Consider the following 17,977-nt stretch of genomic DNA (forward strand, 5'->3'; position numbering starts at 1 on the left):
GCGCTACGAATTCACCATCTCCTCCTGTCATTTACCTACCGTATAACCTGACTTGACTGAGGACAGACTGAACCGGGTAACTAAAAATAAAGAACAGCTCACCTGCCCGGGTTACTCTTAATTGCACTCAGCAATAACTGCGTTGATCTGAAAAAGAAACTCATTATGCACGCACACACAACATTTAATTCACGAAACTCCGCAATGTCACCCTGCACCCACGACTCGAGCACACCCACGACACAGAGCGCGGCTATTGGACGAGAGAGACCACCCAATAGTCTTCGAGTTTATAGACGCCTGGTGGATTCTGGGGATTGTAGTTTTTGCTGCACTCTGACATTTTAAAAAGACGCTCGTCATTCTCCGTCGTCCTTACTGCTTATTGTTTGAATGCATCAATAAACCCCACAGCAACATTGTTCCATGTACCAAGTTTGCATGCAATTAGTGATCGCCGTTTTCTCTCGCTATTTGTATTTGATATCTCTCTCTCTCTCTCTCTCTCTCTCTCTCTCTCTCTCTCTCTCTCTCTCTCTCTCTCTCTCTCTCTCTCTCTCTCTCTCATCTCCTTTTTAAGATGTATTTGTCTTGTGATTTTTATTGTCAGCAGTGTTGGAAATTGATAGAATATTCTCGGCTGTGTGTTGCAGCACGAATAAATTAAACATACAGCCCTTCCACCTAGAAATGGTTACTTAGCAACAGGAACACCAAAAAAAGATGAGAGCGAGAAACAGCGTGAATGCGTTGGCTAAAATTAGGGATAAGGTGACGGGGAACTGTCTTTATTGACTAAATTTCTGTCCAAGTTTACCCCCCGAACAGAGTTAAAAAAACAAAAAAACAAAACAAGTTCCACTAATTTGTACTCACTTTTTTTAAATACGTATAATAATATAATAATAATAATAATAATAATAATAATAATAATAATAATAGGGTTATTAGATTGTGGTTTATTAAAACGATATGTATTTGACAGCTGTGTTAACCGCTGCCTCTTGCAGAATTCCTATGGAGACAGCAGCCCCGCTCCCTTGGCAACAGCAGCGGGGGCATCTCATAGGCTCGACGGCGGCAGCATTACGCCAACAATTGGCGAGAGCCCCTGTCAATCCGACGGGAAGGGCGGGGATGCAGAGCTCTATGGGTTCCCAATACAAGGGCAAAGGGATAGGTGCAGAGATTCGGGCATCTAGCCGCTACACCTGTCCCAGGATGGCACCTGCAGCAGCACTGTGCACAGTGTCGCTGCTAATCGGCAGTGCGATGCCCACACCGCCGCCCACCTCAGATTTAAAAATGTAATGCATACGGGAGAGGAAGCCAGCAAGGATATAGCGGCAGATTCCAACTAACCACATAATTGGATTGGCTGATATGCTGGTGACTACTGGTGTTGTTTGCAAGAACCTGGAAAAAAAAAAAAAAAAAAAAAAAAGACGTGCAATATTTCTCAAAATATCTATTTGTTCGACAGATTTGCTTGTAAAATTTTATTCCATATAATTATATATATATATATCTATATGATAGATATATATATATATATATATATATATATATATACAACATAAAGTTATTAATATGTTTTAGTGCGCCTGTGTTTACACAAAATGGCTATAGACAGGACAAGCATACCCTTATGGCAATCTAAGGATGCGGTAGAGATTTAGATCTGTCGGTCTGCAGAGATTAAATCAAAAAAAAATCTAAGTGCTTTTCCCGCGGATGCATATGCATACTCGGTGTGTGCGTGTGTGTGTGTGTGTGTGTGTGTGTGTGTTTGTGTGTGTGTGTTTGTGTCTGTGTGTGTGTGTGTGTGTTCTCTTTTTTATTTAAATGCTGCAATGCCAGTGTGTATGAATAGGTACAGAAATACCTATCGCATCTCCATAGATTGCCCGCAGCAGGCTTTTGAAGTATGCACCATTCTAGCATTTGCTGCCTGTGTGTTATACAGTATTAAATGCTATTCAAACGCACGGTTGGAGCCTGGCTTTTTACAATCACGCAGGAACGCCGTTTAATACACTTTAGAATCGACGGGGCTTTTGTATTTATTTATTTATTTATTTATGTCTTTGTATTTTTTTTGTTGTTAAAAAGCAACCGTTTGTTTTTAAACTTGTAGATATTATAAATCAATAGCAATCGTTCTAGACCAAAACAAAACAAAAAAAAACCAAGAACACACACTTGTGTGTGTACTTGTGTAACACATATTATTATTATATATTATTATATTTATTATATTATTATTATATTATATTACTATACATAAGAAATCAATGACGCACTCTTTGGCTCGGGAATCTGAAGACGACTGGTAAATGTGTGACCCAATTCTTCATCAGCAAACCAAGGAGTCGCTATTTTCCCACCCCAGCAGGTTAACAGCACAGCCTATATATATATATATATATATATATATATATATATATATATATATATATATATATATATATATATATATATATATATACAGTAAACACTGTCAGTGTGTGTTGGGTTCTTCGTCGATCTCTTAATGTGTAGCCTATTAGAGTAATTAGAGTAACAATATAGTTAAAGATTGTCCTCAAATCAGGATAATGGCTCTGAATGGGTTAAAAACGGACACGCGTACGATCTTTACAGTATTTGACTTTTCCACGGATGCCGCAAAACACTTGATTTGAGCTGGCAAGATGTTAACCGCATGAGATATGTTCTTTATCCAAGCTTGTCGGTAACTCGACCCTTGACCGTGACCGGACGAATTGCTTGTTCACTGACCGGGCAAAGTTGACCTTATTATTATTATTATTATTATTATTATTATTATTATTATTATTATTATATTATTATTATGAATCACAATGTAAGTCTTCTTACCAGAAATACAAGTCTTTATGTTACCAGAATCAGGAAGAACACATTTAAAGGTGCTGACTTTTATTTGGGGGGGAGGGGGGGGTAGACTTGTCCTCATTATGATCTGCTGTACTATCATCCTCTATCAAATTAAATAGTGCAGAATATTTTTTGTTAATTTGGGTTTAGCACAGTGTAAAACACACGCCTCTTATTCCCAGTCAGAATCCGGGCTGTTCTGTCTGAAAGATTGACAGCGTCATCTATATCCCTCTGCGTTTATACAGCAGGACCTGCAGATCCTGTGGATGGGTGGCGTGTTGCAAAGAGGCACCTGGACTGTGAAGCATGAATCTCATGATATTATTTACGCAAGGGCTAGACGCGATCCTCCTGGGTTGCTCTGATTTTGCATAGTTTTTGAAATGTGCAAGGCAGCGATTTTTCCTATCAGTATTATGAGATTGTGCCTGACTTACATCTGCGTCTTTGTAATTTTTTTTGCTATACAGAATTAAAAGCACACAAGTTTGCTGCTGTATTGCCTGGCTCACTCTCTTGTACTAGGCTATGCCTTTTCTGCTCAATCCTTGCGCTCAGTAACTGGTTCGAGACAGGAGCTGTCTCAGAGTGAGGTCCCCAGTGATCCTGACAGTAACGGCGTATTGATAAAAAATAACCTTCAGTCAATCGCACACGGCAATCTCAAGGAGGGTTTTTAAAGCAGATTCAGACTCCACAACACCAACGCATCTTCACTTGGGAACTGCGCAGCGCCTGTTTGCAGACATCAGGGGTTTTAGTTATGCAATTCAAAATCTCCTGTCTTGCAGTTTTGTTAAATAGTTTTTTTTACAAAAAAAGCACTCTAAGTTTACTAAGTTGCTAAAAATTCTGCGAGAGAGACTGAGCCACCAGCAACACTCCATACACTGCAGTGTGAGTGGAGCTATTGAGACCTGACCAGGCTTGACCCTGCCTAGTGTGTGAGACAAGTAGAGACTCCAGTCCAGGACAGAGACCTGCCTGCCTAATATTAATAATGTAGCTGCAGGGTATTTAATAATAAATACAATTAAAGGGCGCTGAGTGTGATATTCCAAGCTTGAAGAAGTTGAAAACAGCAAAAATCATTTATTAAAATTCAGATCAGGGTGCTCCCAAAATTATTATACAGTCAATGCATATTGCTATACTGTACAGCATTGCGTCTAGACGACAGTTATGCATGTGCAATACATCGGATGGACATATGTCTTGATGAATGCAAAACTTGATGAAATCTGTTCATTTTGCAGCACAGCGTCTGTCATCGAAAAAGAAACTGCACATTAAAAACTCAGCAGCCACAGTGACTCTGTGTGGAAAGCAATGCAGGGGGGACCTGCTTGCAGCCTTCACCCATTGCAAACATTTACTGCTGCTTAAAAAGTCAAACAGTACCGGGTATGTTTAACATATCCCTTTGTCAAGGGAAAGTGTGTGTGTTTGAAAACAAACAGTGGAGGCATCTGTAGGCTTTTGAAGCCATGGTAACTACACTCCCTTATATCTGTTTAAATCTACGAATGAGCTTGTGATGACATTTACTACACTAACAGTCTACGTTTCCTTTCTGTTTAAACCGTCAGGCGTCGGTCTATTTATCCATTTATTTTCCTTTATTCTCCCGCATTGTCCATGATTTCATTTCTTCTAAAAACGACATTGTAGGTCATTCATTTATTTTTTCTAAGGCCAGTTCCATGTTAATCTATTTCTATTTGTTTTCACTGACATGAACGAAGAGCTAATTAAATCGATAGTTTCCACTTGTCGTTCTGCTTCTGTATTTAAAGCTTGTGACGTGAGACAGTGCTATTCTAAGAGCAGTGGGATTGAAGGACCCCTCCAGGATTTCCCATTCAACTTTGTAACCCTATATCGCTGTGAATGTTACTCTGGGTTTAACATCTAGGTAGGAAGACAAATAAAAAGCCCAACTGTCTTGAAGACGTCACAGCCTTATTTGAAGGAGTAATCCGTTTTTGTAATTGATCTGAAGACCAGCAGTTTCCAATGGCGCACCTAATAATATATTTTTTTGTTAAAGCTGTAGGAAGATTAGATTTCAAATGCATGAAGTTATAGAAATTCATCCGAGCTGCTGAAGGCTGCTGAAAGACTACTGTTTTAATAAGGTGTCTTCTTGAATACAGATTTCACTGTTCTTGCTCTGGCAGGTAGAGCCATGCTGACCAGCATCACAGAGGGGATCCTGTGCTGTTTGACGGGGAAGTCTGCCAACACGGTGGCACCTCTTGAGAACTCAGAGCCGGGGGACGGGTTCGAGTTCGTGGAGGTGAAGCCGGGCCGGGTGCTACGGGTCCGACACATCGTCCCGGACCGCGGGGGCTGTGAGATCTCGGGGGAGGAGGAGCAGAGGCCTGGCCGAGGGGTCGTGCACTGCAAGCGGAAGATCACAGTCTACCGCAACGGACAGCTGGTCATCGAGAACCTGGGGGACGTGGTGCGCTCGGAGATCCTGCACTGCCAGAACGGCAACACGGAGCCCAGCAGCACGGTGGAGCTCTCCGATTACAACAGCTCCGCTACCGAACCCAAGCCCTCGCACGGCGCCGAAGCCCAGCCTCCACCCGCCGGGGAGCGGCGGCGCAAACGCAGGCCCAAGCGCACCGTGGTGATCGACTGCGACAGGAAGATCTCCAGCTGCAAGGGCACCCACTCGGACGTGGCCCTCTTCTTCATCCACGGCGTGGGCGGCTCGCTGGACATCTGGGGCAGCCAGCTGGACTTCTTCTCCCGGCTGGGCTACAGGGTCATCGCTCCCGACCTGGCCGGGCACGGAGCCAGCACCGCCCCCCTGATCGCGGCCGCCTACACCTTCTACACCCTGGCCGAGGACATGCGGGCCATCTTCAAGCGATACGCCCGGAAACGCAACATCCTCATCGGACACTCCTATGGGTGAGTGTGTGGACTCTGTAATACACCCTCGATTAAGGCACCAATATACTTGTCATATGCAAAGCTGTTTTTCAGTGCATAAAAGCCATTGATCGCTACAGGCTTGCTAGTTAAACCTTTAACTCGAAGGCAATAGCAATTACAGAGAGAGTCATTTCACAATAATATGCTGTACCTAGGCAGCTCCATCTAGTGTTACTTCTCTCTCTCCGTGGCAGGGTGTCGTTCTGTACCTTCCTTGCCCACGAGTACCCAGATCAGGTCCACAAGGTGGTGATGGTGAATGGCGGCGGTCCGACGGCTCTGGAGCCCAGCCTCTGCTCCATCTTCAACCTCCCCACCTGTGTGCTGCACTGCCTCACCCCCTGCCTGGCCTGGAGCTTCCTCAAGTAAGAGTCTGCACAAACCATGAACTGCAAATAACGTCACTGAGTGCAAAACCCTTCCCAAGGACACGGTGCCCCTGGGAGAGGAGGGGGCAAAGATAACCCTAACCAACAGCAGGACCAGAAGACACAGTTGGGTAACTCAGGAGAGGCAGACTTAGGGCAGAGAGGGTAGGACTTGACAAAGCTTTGAGATGAATCAGTTGCTAGGAACTGGGCGATTATTTACGTCATCCTTTTGTTCAGAAACTTTCTTTACTTTCTCAACCCAAACCTGTTTCTAGGTGTAGAAAAAGTTAATGGCAGTTTGGATAACGGTGTATCAGGATTTAAAATAAAACAAACGCTAATTCTTAATGGCATCTCTCTCTCTCTCTCTGGTCAGGGCGGGGTTCGCGCGTCAAGGTGCCAAAGAGAAGCAGCTGCTGAAGGAGGGCAACGCCTTCAACGTGTCGTCCTTCGTGCTGCGGGCCATGATGAGCGGTCAGTACTGGCCAGAGGGGGACGAGGTGTACCATGCAGAACTGACCGTGCCCATCCTGCTCGTGCATGGCATGCATGACAAGTTTGTGCCCATTGAGGAGGACCAGCGCATGGCAGAGGTACAGGGAAACCCTCCTGGCACTAAATCAGGGACTGTTTTTAGACTTTGTTGTAGTGGAAATTTCTACTTGTGTAACGTTCAAAGAGGTTCTTGTTATCATTCAGAATTCTTTAATTCTCATGAGGAAGTTAAGAAGAAACAAGTACCAGTTGTAACCAGAGCTGCAGAAGAGTTGCACACACACACACACGACAGGTTTCAGAGATTGATTAGCACTAAACCTGGACTTTCGGTAATATAAGGTAGTCCAAGATTGGGGCTAATCTTGGTCTGTAAAACCACTTTCAACTTGGCCATGACAATACAGCTAAAATAGTCTTAAACTGATGGAACAAAAAGCCACTTTTTTTATGAACGGCGGCTTGAAACCTGGTTCCAGGAGACCTGGTTCGAGGGAAATTTGCTGTATCAAACCCCAACTCTCTCTGGTGTGTCCTGCAGTTTCCTGAAACCAAGTTCCAAGCCACCAAGTGACTTTGTGTTCCTTCAGCTTAACAGAAGTAAAAAATGAGTAGGTTACTGTTTTATGATGATGATGATGATGATGATGATGATTATCGTCCTCTTGCAGATCCTGCTGATAGCCTTCCTGAAGGTGATTGACGAGGGCAGCCACATGGTGATGATGGAGTGCCCTGAGACAGTGAACACCCTCCTGCATGAGTTCTTCCTGTGGGAGCCTGACCTGCCCAGCGAGGTCCCTGCCGCCCAGGACTCCCCGCCCTCGCAGGACAACAAGTAGAACAACCAGGACCTTTCCAACCCCAACCAAACCAAGGGCTTGATCGCCAGCTGGCTGCGGACGTGCCTGTCCGCGGGCTGAGAGCTGTTTTTAGCGCTGACGGGGCTGTGAGCTCCCGGGTGGAGCCAGGCCCAGCGTCTCGGACTCTGCGAGAGAGAAGCAGGGAAGGAAGAGAATCAAAGGCAGATAAAACGAAAAGCAAAAGAAAAAAGGTGGTTTATTTATTCACCGTAATCATTTATAATAAGAACACGGGATTCCGGAATAGTCAGAACACTCTGGAACCAAGGGTTTCGAGTGTTCTGACCGCGCCCCTAACTTGCTAATACAATTGTATAACCCTGTTTATTTCAGGACGACACTTTACCCAGTAACATCCTGCTGTGGCTTTGGATGAATTGTGTCTGGGTAGGTTCTGAGCAGCTGTTGTGGGAGGTGATGGCTAGACTGGAGTTGTGGTAGTGAGTAATGATGTGAGGTGCTATTGTAATAATAATAAAATGTGAACTGTTAAAAAGGCTGACACCCTCAGTAAATAGTATATAGGGAACACTGATCCAGCGTACAGGTTTGGGGAAAGGGGTACCTTGTTCACCCCCTTCATCCTACAAAGGAGTCCCAAGTCAGGCAGCCATGCAAGGACTTACCCTGATATGGACATGAGCAAACATGTCACAGCAGTCATCTCAATGGAATATTATAATGGATTTATTAGTGTGTGTAGCTGTATTATACTGTACAGCAAACCAAGGCCAGCTAATTAATGCGCTTGGCAGACACTGGATTCTAAGGAGAGAGGCTCTGCCAGTCCGAAAGAGGTCTCAGGAATGCTGAGGAAACCCAAACAGGTCCTCAGCAGTAATCCTTGTGGAACTCAAGGATTCGGAAGATGTCCGACAATAACCCAGCACGGGATAAATAAAACCAATCCAGCCACAATCCTCTTGATCTGATCCATAAATAGTAAAAAAATTAATAAATAAGCCACGATAGGTCGGCAAGCCTTGGCGTGACAGGAAGACACAGGAAGTTTGGTCCCTTCCGTTTTTACAGGCGCTATTCCGAAAAACCAGAACGAGATTGCGAGTGTCGGCTCTGAATTATTTATTAAAATCCGCATCGGTGTTGTTTGTGCCGGGTTTGTGATTCAAATTCTTTGTTTTATATTAAAAAAATAATAATAACGTAAAACATAAATAAGAAAAAACTGTCAGCCTATATACTGGAAGGGCCGCTGTGCTGAGCAGTGTCAGTGTATTGTATATAGCTTTGCTTTTCCCTGCAGATATGCAATGTCTCTCTCCTCCAATGCAATACTGATAGACAGAGGGACGAGCATTGCTTTGGAAGCCCTGAATGGGTATATTACTAATGTGACAGTACTTGTCTGTGGCAGACTGGCAGTGAATGTGGTTGGTAGTTCAGTGTACAGTGGTGTCCATGAATCACCTTACATTTAATATTTATTTTTAACCAAAAATGTTTCATCACTGATGAATACGAAGCAAGCCTATGACACCTTCACGCCAAGATAAAATCTGTAAGATTTGCTGAACAATCCTGTGAAAGCTGTACAAGGTGATATATGCATAGCTAACACTGTACAGCTTGTAATATTGGAAGGGTTGGGATCAGTGCATGCTTTTTTATTTGCTGTCGCTTCCAGCTGCAAAGCAATAATGGATGAACGATCCAGCATTGATCCAACAAATGTGGGAAGTTCCCCCAAATTTGAACATCAACTGTACATACTTGTAATGTCTTTCTATAGCGTTGATTCAGGAGCCCTACCTTACCTAGTGCTCCTTCTTTTTATTGTGTGTCTCAAAGAGAAATTGCAATTTTAGTGAAGGAGAAATCAGGAGTTGCATATTGCATGGTTTACCACCGTAAATTCGAAACTGTATTTAGTACTTTCTCCATTAAAATGATACATCCTCACATTAAGACATTTAGGGTTTATCGTACCAACCTGGATTAAACTAGGATTAGTTAGTCTGGGATTATGTTTTAATCTTAGATTAAGAAATATTTAACCTATATTTAAGGTTTTGTGCATTAGGATTAGACTATAATCCTTGATTTAATCTGGGTTAGTGCTTAATCCACGTTGGTGCAGATCGGCCCTTTATAGAGATTTGATCATTTTTAATTCAAAACATTCCACGATCAGACATCGAATCTGTACGTACCTACCTAGTTTTTGGTGATGTCTTTTAAAATGCTAAATTAGTGCTTCTGCTGACAACTGCAACTAATCTTTTGGGCTATGTTCGATTGAACTCTGATTCCCTGTCCTCTTGCTAAAGAGAACACTGCAATCACTCCCTGGAGACAACTGACGAGTGAGTGAAACTGGGTCCCAGTGGGAACCCAGCCGTGGTGGTCTAGCCCTGTAACATGCATTTGGTTTCTGCTTTATTTGTGCAAAATGTCAGTAATCCACTGTGGTGCCCCTGTGTGGTGGAAACATGTAAATGTCTGTAGCAATTACTCAGAAATAATACTTAATTCATTCTAAATACTTAAAATCTCAACAACTTGTGCAATGTGGATTAGTGCCATTTCCAGCAGTAAAATAAAGTATATATTCTCGCCCTGTGTGCTGGCAGTCTTTTTTGTTAAGAATGTTTTTGTATGCCTGCTTAAAGCGCTGCACGAGCCGGCTTCCTTTTACACTGAAACACGATTGATTTGGGTCACCGTGCCACGTGCTGCTTCATCACAAAACTCTCCACCTCTTTCCAGAACGGGTCTCTGCCCTCGTGCGATTTGGGAGCGGCAGATGCTGCAGCACACGATGCAATCTGAAATCTCGGTTATGAATTGTGTCACAGGACAAGCTTTCCTCAATATCAGTATGCATGGGAGGACCAAACCCTCCACCTTCATGCAAAAGCTCAGAGTAACAGCAGTAAAGGCAGAAGAATGCAAAACGTGATCCGCTTCAAATCAAAGGGCATTCTTCAATTTTTTATATGAAAACTGGTTTTGTGAAAACAAAACTAGAACTTTGTAAGAACGTGCAAGAAATCACAGACAGAACCAACGCCACTCAGTAAAACAATACAGACCTCGTTTTACAATGTTGATTCTAACATTCTACACTGCTACTATGCCACTACCACCCAGGATGTATTGGTTAAGGTATCCTTGCAAGAATGCCTGCAGCTCTGGCCAAAGGTTTTGCTTCATAAAGTCGAATGAAACCTGCTGAATAATATTATGTTAACATATTGAATTACACACCGCTTTGGAGTTTTCCATGTAAATACAGCTCTGGCCAAAAGTTTTGTATCACCTAGAATTTTAGGATTGAGACATTACAGTAAAACAAAAAATAACACAATAATTTTGATATTTTACTTAACATCGTGTAATAAAAGAAACTACAAAGTGAGATCGTGAAAGTCTACCAGAAGCCTTAATAGTAGTACAATATTTCATGTCACGTATTTCAATTTTTGTCAGCATATGGAAAACTACAAAGCGGCATGCAATTCAATACGTTAACGTAACATTATTCAGCAGGTTTCACTCAAAGCAAAGCTATTTCATGCTATAGGGTGATGCAAAACTTTGGGCCAGCGCCTCTGCATTCAGTGCAATTACAAAACGGTCAGTAGTTTATTTAGAAACGTCTGACCAAGTCAAATCACGAATGCAGTCTAACAGCCAGGATAGATTTCAGCAAGTCGACTAGATTATCATTTTCTGTAATGCTCTGTCCAACCAGGGCATCCTGCTCAGTTTGCTGTGCAACCCAGAAGTCCTGCTACAAGGTGCCAGGGTCAAAGTGATTCAAACTGCTGGGCTGTAGTGTAGTGCTCGAGGTGGCTCAGTCATCGTAGCTCTGTCTCACTGCTGTGCTTCCGCGTAGCTGCCCGGGTTCAAGCAGCAGAAGATCAAACTATTTCACTGCCCCGCGCGGATGTCTGTCGGCCGCAGCTGCCTCTCCCCCTCCGCCAGAAAGATGTGCATGGCACTGCGGAGCAGATGCACGCCCAACAGACGCCGCCGTTTCATTGGCCAGGTCGCCACCACCCCATAATACCCTTTCTGATTGGTCAGCATCTTCAACCCTATAAAAACAAGAAAAAGCAGTACAGTCAAAAAGAAGTTTGGTGGGGGGGACGACGACAAAGAAAAGTATAGCAGCATGGTTGATCTGCTTCTTTAGAAATTACAAAGCTCTGCTTTTTGCAAAAACATTTCAACCTTGTCTGGAGAACCGGAAGTGCCAGGACTCAACAGCCTTCTGTGTTTCTTTCAAATCAAGTGACAATATGACTTTTGAACTCTCTACCAACCCCATCTTCTGTACATTTCAGAAAGAGTGCGGCCTTGGCAAAGCCACTAGCTCTCATTCTACATAAAACGCAGAGCACAGCTGTATAAGAGAACAGCACACTACAGCACTTCCTCTCCTGTTGCATTAGAGTATGTTGGGTTAGGGGAACTGATGCTGGGCGTCCCACCTGATGTTGGGGTCAGCCTGGTGCTGCAGGAGGAGACTGAGGCAGCAAATCCTTTTCTCTGTCTCCTTCCCAGCAGCGAGGTGCACGGCTGCGACCCCCTTGGGGGACACGAGGTTTGGGTCTGCGCCCCGCGTGAGCAGCACCTCCACCTGCCTGCACAAAGAGAGATCACAGGTTACCTCAAACCAGATGCATCCCAGAGCAAACACAACATCCCCACGAGAAAACACAAAGGTTTACCAACCGAAATACACAACCCCAGCAATACCCACGGACCTAGAAATGGACTCAGAGATCCAATCGTATTCTTTATAGTCTATTGACACTGAGGCTGTCACAGCACTGTATTTAGACAGTGGTCATCATGTGGCATTGTTGCACCAAAAATGATTTAATCAAAACACTGAGAACTTGAGTATTCTGTTATTATTATAAACAGACCAATACATATTGTAAACACTGTAATTATCGTTGTTTAGTCGAGCTGTGTATGAATGCAATTCCTCCAAAGCCTGTGTGCATTTTCAATATATAATAGCACAATTAAAATAACAGCAAATTATTATGCAATACAGCAGCATTGTAAATAACTGTGCATACATTATATATATATATATATATATACACACACACACACACAGTTATTATATGTGTGTGCCATAAAGATGGTAACAGCAGAACATTGTTGAATATCATTGGCTGTAAATAATAATTTGCATGCACTGCTTTCCTCCTAACACTCACCTGGGGTCTCCATCGCTCACGGCCTTGCACAGCTGCTGCGCCAGATTCCTGCGGTTAACATTCATGGCAAATTCTTTTTTTCTGCTCCCAGCGCTCCGGCGTTCACATCCTGGTCTGTGCCTCAGCCTCGGGGTACTCTGGACGAATCAACAACACAGCGTTTTGAATCGACATGACAGACTGGCTAATCTCCTGCTGCATCGTGTTAGTGGGTGGAGTTCTCTTCTCACAATCGACTCAGCGATTAGGGAATACACGTGTTTATTTATTTTGGATCACCGGCACACGTGAATAATTTTTCATCCCCAACTATTAGTAGTTGCATTGTACTGATGTGTTTACCTTCAACTATAATGGCATGCCTTTGTTAAATGTATGGTTATTTGTACATTTCATTTTATTACATTATTATTATGATTATTACATTAGCATACCACTTTTTTTTTTTTTGCAATTGATAATACAATCCAATACCATCAGAAAATCCACAGTCACACACAGCTTTCTCCAGTGCATCTGTTTATTTAGAATGAAGTTTGACAATTATCTAAAATACAGTTGAGCCAACCGAGAGAGCAGGGTTTGTAAATCTCCTCACTGTAATCTTTCTGAGATTAGCTTCCCCCCATGACAGAGCTGAAAGGTTTTTGCTTAAATAATAAAAAAGCATTTGTAGCACAGCTATTAAAAAAAAAAAAGACATAAAATGAATTGCCGATTCAAATCTCACACATCTTTAAATCTATTACATAACATCACCTGACAGTGTGGTTTTAGGAAGAAAAAGAAAAATCGACAAGTAAGTTTTCAGCTGTAGCACCAGAACTGCATTTACTGCACCTGCACACAAACAGGCACATAACACAGCTGCTTCACTTCAGAGACATTTCTTAAGACCTCTTGCAGAAATCTGCAATTCCAGTGTGTGTGCGTTCACTGTGCTGGCATACAGCACTGTACATTTCACATAAGGGGTTTTCAATTTGCACAAACTATACACAGTGGCTAAATACACTCACTAATACAAAGATTCTGCTGACGAGGCATACTGCATACACACAGATGGGAGAGGGCTGTCTCACAGCTGCAGCGCCCGCGAGTCAGTCATTTGTAACGACTGTGGAAGTTGGTAGCGTCTGACTCTTCCGCCTTTCGCAGTCAACATGGGGCGTGACTTCTGACGGTCAGACTACGCCCCCACCATGTCGACCTATATTTGCCCCTCACCCTCCAGCAGTCAATAGAGGTGGGGCTATGGAAGAACCGTCACTGGCCACACCCCCTTTCCCTCTCCCTCCTAGACAGTGGCCTCGATCTCTTGGGACTCCTCCCCTTCCAGCAGGCTGTAGGACGCATGGCTCTGGAAGGGCCTCTGTAAGGGGTGGGACAGCAGCTTGGCCATGCAGTTGTGCAGTTCGACGGCCGGCCCACACAGAGACACCTCGAACCGGTAGCAAATCCCCTTTGAGTCCAGGTTACAGAACGAGGTGTAGACATCCTGCAGGCACAAGAGCAAAGCCCATTAAGCTGAGGCAACACAAAGCCACTTTTTCATGAAACCTGGTTCCAGGAGACCTAGTTTGAGGCAACTTTCCAGTATTACTACCCAAGCCTCCGCTGATGTGAAACCGAGTCTCCTGAAACCGAGTGCCAAACCACACAGTAGCTTCCCGTTCCCTCAGCTTTACACCCCTTCAGGATATTGGCAGTGGTTTAACTCCTAATTCTGGCACAGGACTTTAATGCTTCTGGTAAATAGCAAGATGCGATTCAGTAAAACACCCTTTATCAAAACAAACCCCATTTCCAGAGATTTTCCACCAGCATCAACATGGAATTGCACAGGTGGATCACTCTGAAGAAGTCTCAAAGTGGTTAAATTGTAACTGCATTTGCAAACCTAATGCCTGCTGCTTAGCTTCAAAGAGTCACTGGAACAAACAGGAATTCAGAGCTAAGAAAGCAAAAGTCTTTCCCTTAAAAGTGTATGTCACTTTTCCTCCCCCCACTCCCCCAAGCGAAGCAGACTCTGCCGGTTCTCACCTTCCAGCTGCTCTCCTCGCCCTGCTCCTCGGCTCCATTGTGAAGGTAAACCACGTCGAAGAAGAAGTAGGGAGACTGCAGCATCTTCTGTAGGGGAGACAAACCAGGAGAGAGAGTCAAGATTGACCTTGCAACAGTAAGGCTCACGGCAACATACGAGTGCATGAGAAAAAACACTTCTCTATCATCTGATTAGGGATTGACGACTGGGACATTTTTCAGGCTGATTCAAGATTATCATGCCGGGCAGTGTGGGCTAGTGGGACGAGCCGAGAGATTGCGAGGGAAGCGGTGTAGCTCAGTGGGACTGGGAGGCAGCGTGTCCTCGTGATTAAAGCTGATGTGACGTGCACTCACGCTGATGGCGTCGGAGGGGTTGAACTGCGGCTGTCCGGTGTGCCGGCCATAGATGAGCAGGGTCCGCACCACGTATGGAGGGGGGATTGTCTGGATGTTCTCTGTCTGAGGCAGTTCTATCTTCTGGCGGCTGTAGGGACAGGGGCACAGGTCGGTTAACCTTGGTATTGTGTTGCCACTTTGGGTAACAAACCGTTGTGCTGCATGACTTGATCTTTTATTGCTGGGGAGTGCACCTCCTGCTTAAAGAAACACTACATGATTTAATATGTTGGGTTTTTTTATTTTCTTGTAGTAAGAATCTGTATTTCTATCCACTGTCTGCGATATCTAGCAACTCAACAAGTATCCACAATAACAAAGACCTACAGACCTTGCAAGAAGATATTGGTAATGATTAAAAAACTTACATTAGATTTAAAAGGTCTTCAAGATCTGGAGACAGAGTGTTAAGGGAAAACTGTCATTATCCTTTAATGATTAAAATATTGGTTGACTATAAAAAGCATGTGCAAGTGTGATGCTCTATTAATACTAATGATAATATTAATATTGAATACTCAGCAACCAGCACACTTTTTGCATCTTATTACATATTGCCTTTTAGTTGTATAATTTGCAGTTTCTGTAAACTACACTGTATTTAAATATTAATGTTGCATTATAACCCTGTACTGCCCTGTAACACCTGGGATAAAGGTGCCTGCCAAATAAATTAATAATAAAATTGATAACATTAAATGATAATCTTGATAATGAGATTTGATTCTGTTTTTTCTCTCTGAAATTGTCCCAACTATACTGTTAACATCAGTGAAATATCCAGATGTGGCTTCAATGTTTGCACTGATCTGTTCCTGAGTCAGCTGAGCCAGTCTTCCTTGTGGAGGCCTCTGTGTTTCAAAGGATACTGAAAGACTCGCAGACATTTGTTTCCAGGTCGTAGAGGCAGCTGCACAGCTCCCGGGGGTCAGACGTGAAACCAGACAGCTGTGAAGGGGACAGAGAACGACCAGAGTTTAACATGCTCTTCAAATTGGCTCGAGGAAAGGCTGATTACATCAAATAAATTTGCCTTTTTTATTTCCGCCAGACTCACCCACAGGGCGTCGTCGTTGACCACCACCAGCGCAAACTCGTGACGCTTGTCAATCTTGTGCTTCGTCCTGACGAACATCTCGATCATCTTCTGGGAGACGTTCAGCGCATTTGTTTTCGACCTGAAAATCACGTGCCGGAAAAATACAAAAGTGCTAGATCTGGTGTGGCTGAGGGTTACCAACCAATCGAGAGTCTAACCTTATTTGGATGAGCGGTTCTCAACATATAACCAAAAGCCGAAGTGTGTATCCCTGTCTGAAATACTAATTTAAATTGTAATACCTGAACAATTTTAAAAGATGTATAATACAAAATACAGTTGTCCTGAGATGACTACACAAGATCCACTCACTAGTTACATGCCACTGGCCAGTCCCTAATGAGTAACACGGATCACAGGCATCTGTGTTAATATTCTGGGCTGTGTTGTAATCGCCTTCCCTACCCATTGAAGGACTCCAGCTTCTGCAGGGACATCTCCTCCGACAGGTCAAGGCAGATTATCTAGAAAAGAAAGCCAAGATCAAACACATCAATACCAGCGTGAGCCAATTATATTCCCTGGACGTGTAGCGTTGTCCTTTGCTATAGTATTCGATTATAATGAAACAAGTAGCCATGCTAGGCTCCAGCTTTAGCATCCTGTATTCTAGATGTAACTGATGGAAGTATTCAAAGGTGTGCTTCCCTCATTCACCACAGCGAGTCTGGCTGGTACAGGGGCGAAATGAAATCCTGAATTGACATTTAACAATGTATCACTATCTCTCCTCCACACACATCTTTTGTCAACTTATAAGTTTTTATAATTGTAATTTCAGCCAACAATTCTGCTGTAATTGTAATTCTTACTGACCCCAGGTATGGCCTCACCTACCACTTTCTCTGGACAGTTGACCCTGGGCGTGCGCAGCTGGTACTCTGTGGCTGGGGAGGCAGCAGTGGTCACAGAGGGTGGTGGCACTGGTTTGGCCCGGTCTTTGGTGCTGGTGGTGGTGACGGTGGCGGTAGTGGCGGCCGCAGTGCTGCTTGTTGAGCTGGGAGGGCTGTCGCTCCTGGCTGCCTCCCCTTCTCCCTCGCTCCTGCTGCCCACAGTGGTCTGGGGGTTGCTGTTCCTCCGGTCCTCTGCCCCCTCCGGGTTGGAGCGGGTCCGTGGTCTCAACTCCACCAGCCGTTCCTCCCCATCCGCTGGCCCAGGCTCCGGGACCTCCATTGCTGAACCACAACCTCTGAGGGGGAACCAAGATCACAAATAGTGGACCGTTTACGTCTCCTGATTTTCTGTGAGCATTTAAGATACAGGGATGGAAATAAGGCCCCCAATGCACAGTAGTTTGATTCCTGGTTTTACTATGAGTTTAATAAGACACACCTGAGCTTGTTACCTACACACACTGGGGCTAATCAAGCTCATATTAAAACCCGGAATGGCTGAACTGCTATGCAACAGGAGTCCATTATTTCCATTAGTGAGAGATCACCACCCCCCAAATTTGGGAGGTGGAGGGCAAACCCCACAGAATTTGGTCAATTCGGATGCACGCCACAATTTTATATAATTCATTTTTGTAAATTGGCTGCGAATAAGGTCTCTTCATATATCTTCACCAGGACAGTGTGGGACAATTATTCTATTTTAACGCATATTACCAAGACACCTCTGCAGCAGTCAAATTTACTATCTGTACATATAAAT

At 43.9% G+C, this 17,977-nt stretch overlaps 3 protein-coding genes across 3 annotated transcripts; 1 reads left to right on the forward strand and 2 right to left on the reverse strand.

Moving 5' to 3' along the window:
- Positions 1-1,138: 1,138 nt before the first annotated feature.
- LOC121300596 (protein ABHD8-like) lies at positions 1,139-10,153 on the forward strand. The gene is made up of 6 exons (XM_041229202.1): positions 1,139-1,498; positions 2,623-2,627; positions 5,080-5,826; positions 6,045-6,215; positions 6,598-6,814; positions 7,388-10,153. Exons 3-6 carry the CDS (start codon positions 5,090-5,092, stop codon positions 7,556-7,558), a joined length of 1,296 nt encoding a protein of 431 aa, XP_041085136.1. The 5' UTR covers positions 1,139-1,498; positions 2,623-2,627; positions 5,080-5,089; the 3' UTR covers positions 7,559-10,153.
- Positions 10,154-11,083: 930 nt separating this feature from the next.
- On the reverse strand, positions 11,084-13,215 carry LOC121301014 (ankyrin repeat and LEM domain-containing protein 1-like). Its single transcript, XM_041230086.1, has 3 exons — positions 12,781-13,215; positions 12,037-12,189; positions 11,084-11,640 (listed from the first exon to the last, which is right to left on the reverse strand). The coding sequence occupies exons 1-3, from the start codon at positions 12,843-12,845 to the stop codon at positions 11,469-11,471; spliced, it is 390 nt and encodes a 129-aa protein (XP_041086020.1). The 5' UTR covers positions 12,846-13,215; the 3' UTR covers positions 11,084-11,468.
- Positions 13,216-13,286: 71 nt separating this feature from the next.
- LOC121301013 (BRISC and BRCA1-A complex member 1-like) lies at positions 13,287-17,535 on the reverse strand. Its single transcript, XM_041230085.1, has 8 exons — positions 17,159-17,535; positions 16,727-16,785; positions 16,280-16,400; positions 16,092-16,170; positions 15,591-15,615; positions 15,181-15,310; positions 14,824-14,910; positions 13,287-14,278 (listed from the first exon to the last, which is right to left on the reverse strand). Exons 1-8 carry the CDS (start codon positions 17,492-17,494, stop codon positions 14,078-14,080), a joined length of 1,038 nt encoding a protein of 345 aa, XP_041086019.1. The 5' UTR covers positions 17,495-17,535; the 3' UTR covers positions 13,287-14,077.
- Between the last annotated feature and the right edge of the window lie 442 nt (positions 17,536-17,977).

The sequence above is a fragment of the Polyodon spathula genome, chromosome 26 (assembly GCF_017654505.1).
Source record: "Polyodon spathula isolate WHYD16114869_AA chromosome 26, ASM1765450v1, whole genome shotgun sequence".
Taxonomy (NCBI): domain Eukaryota; kingdom Metazoa; phylum Chordata; class Actinopteri; order Acipenseriformes; family Polyodontidae; genus Polyodon; species Polyodon spathula.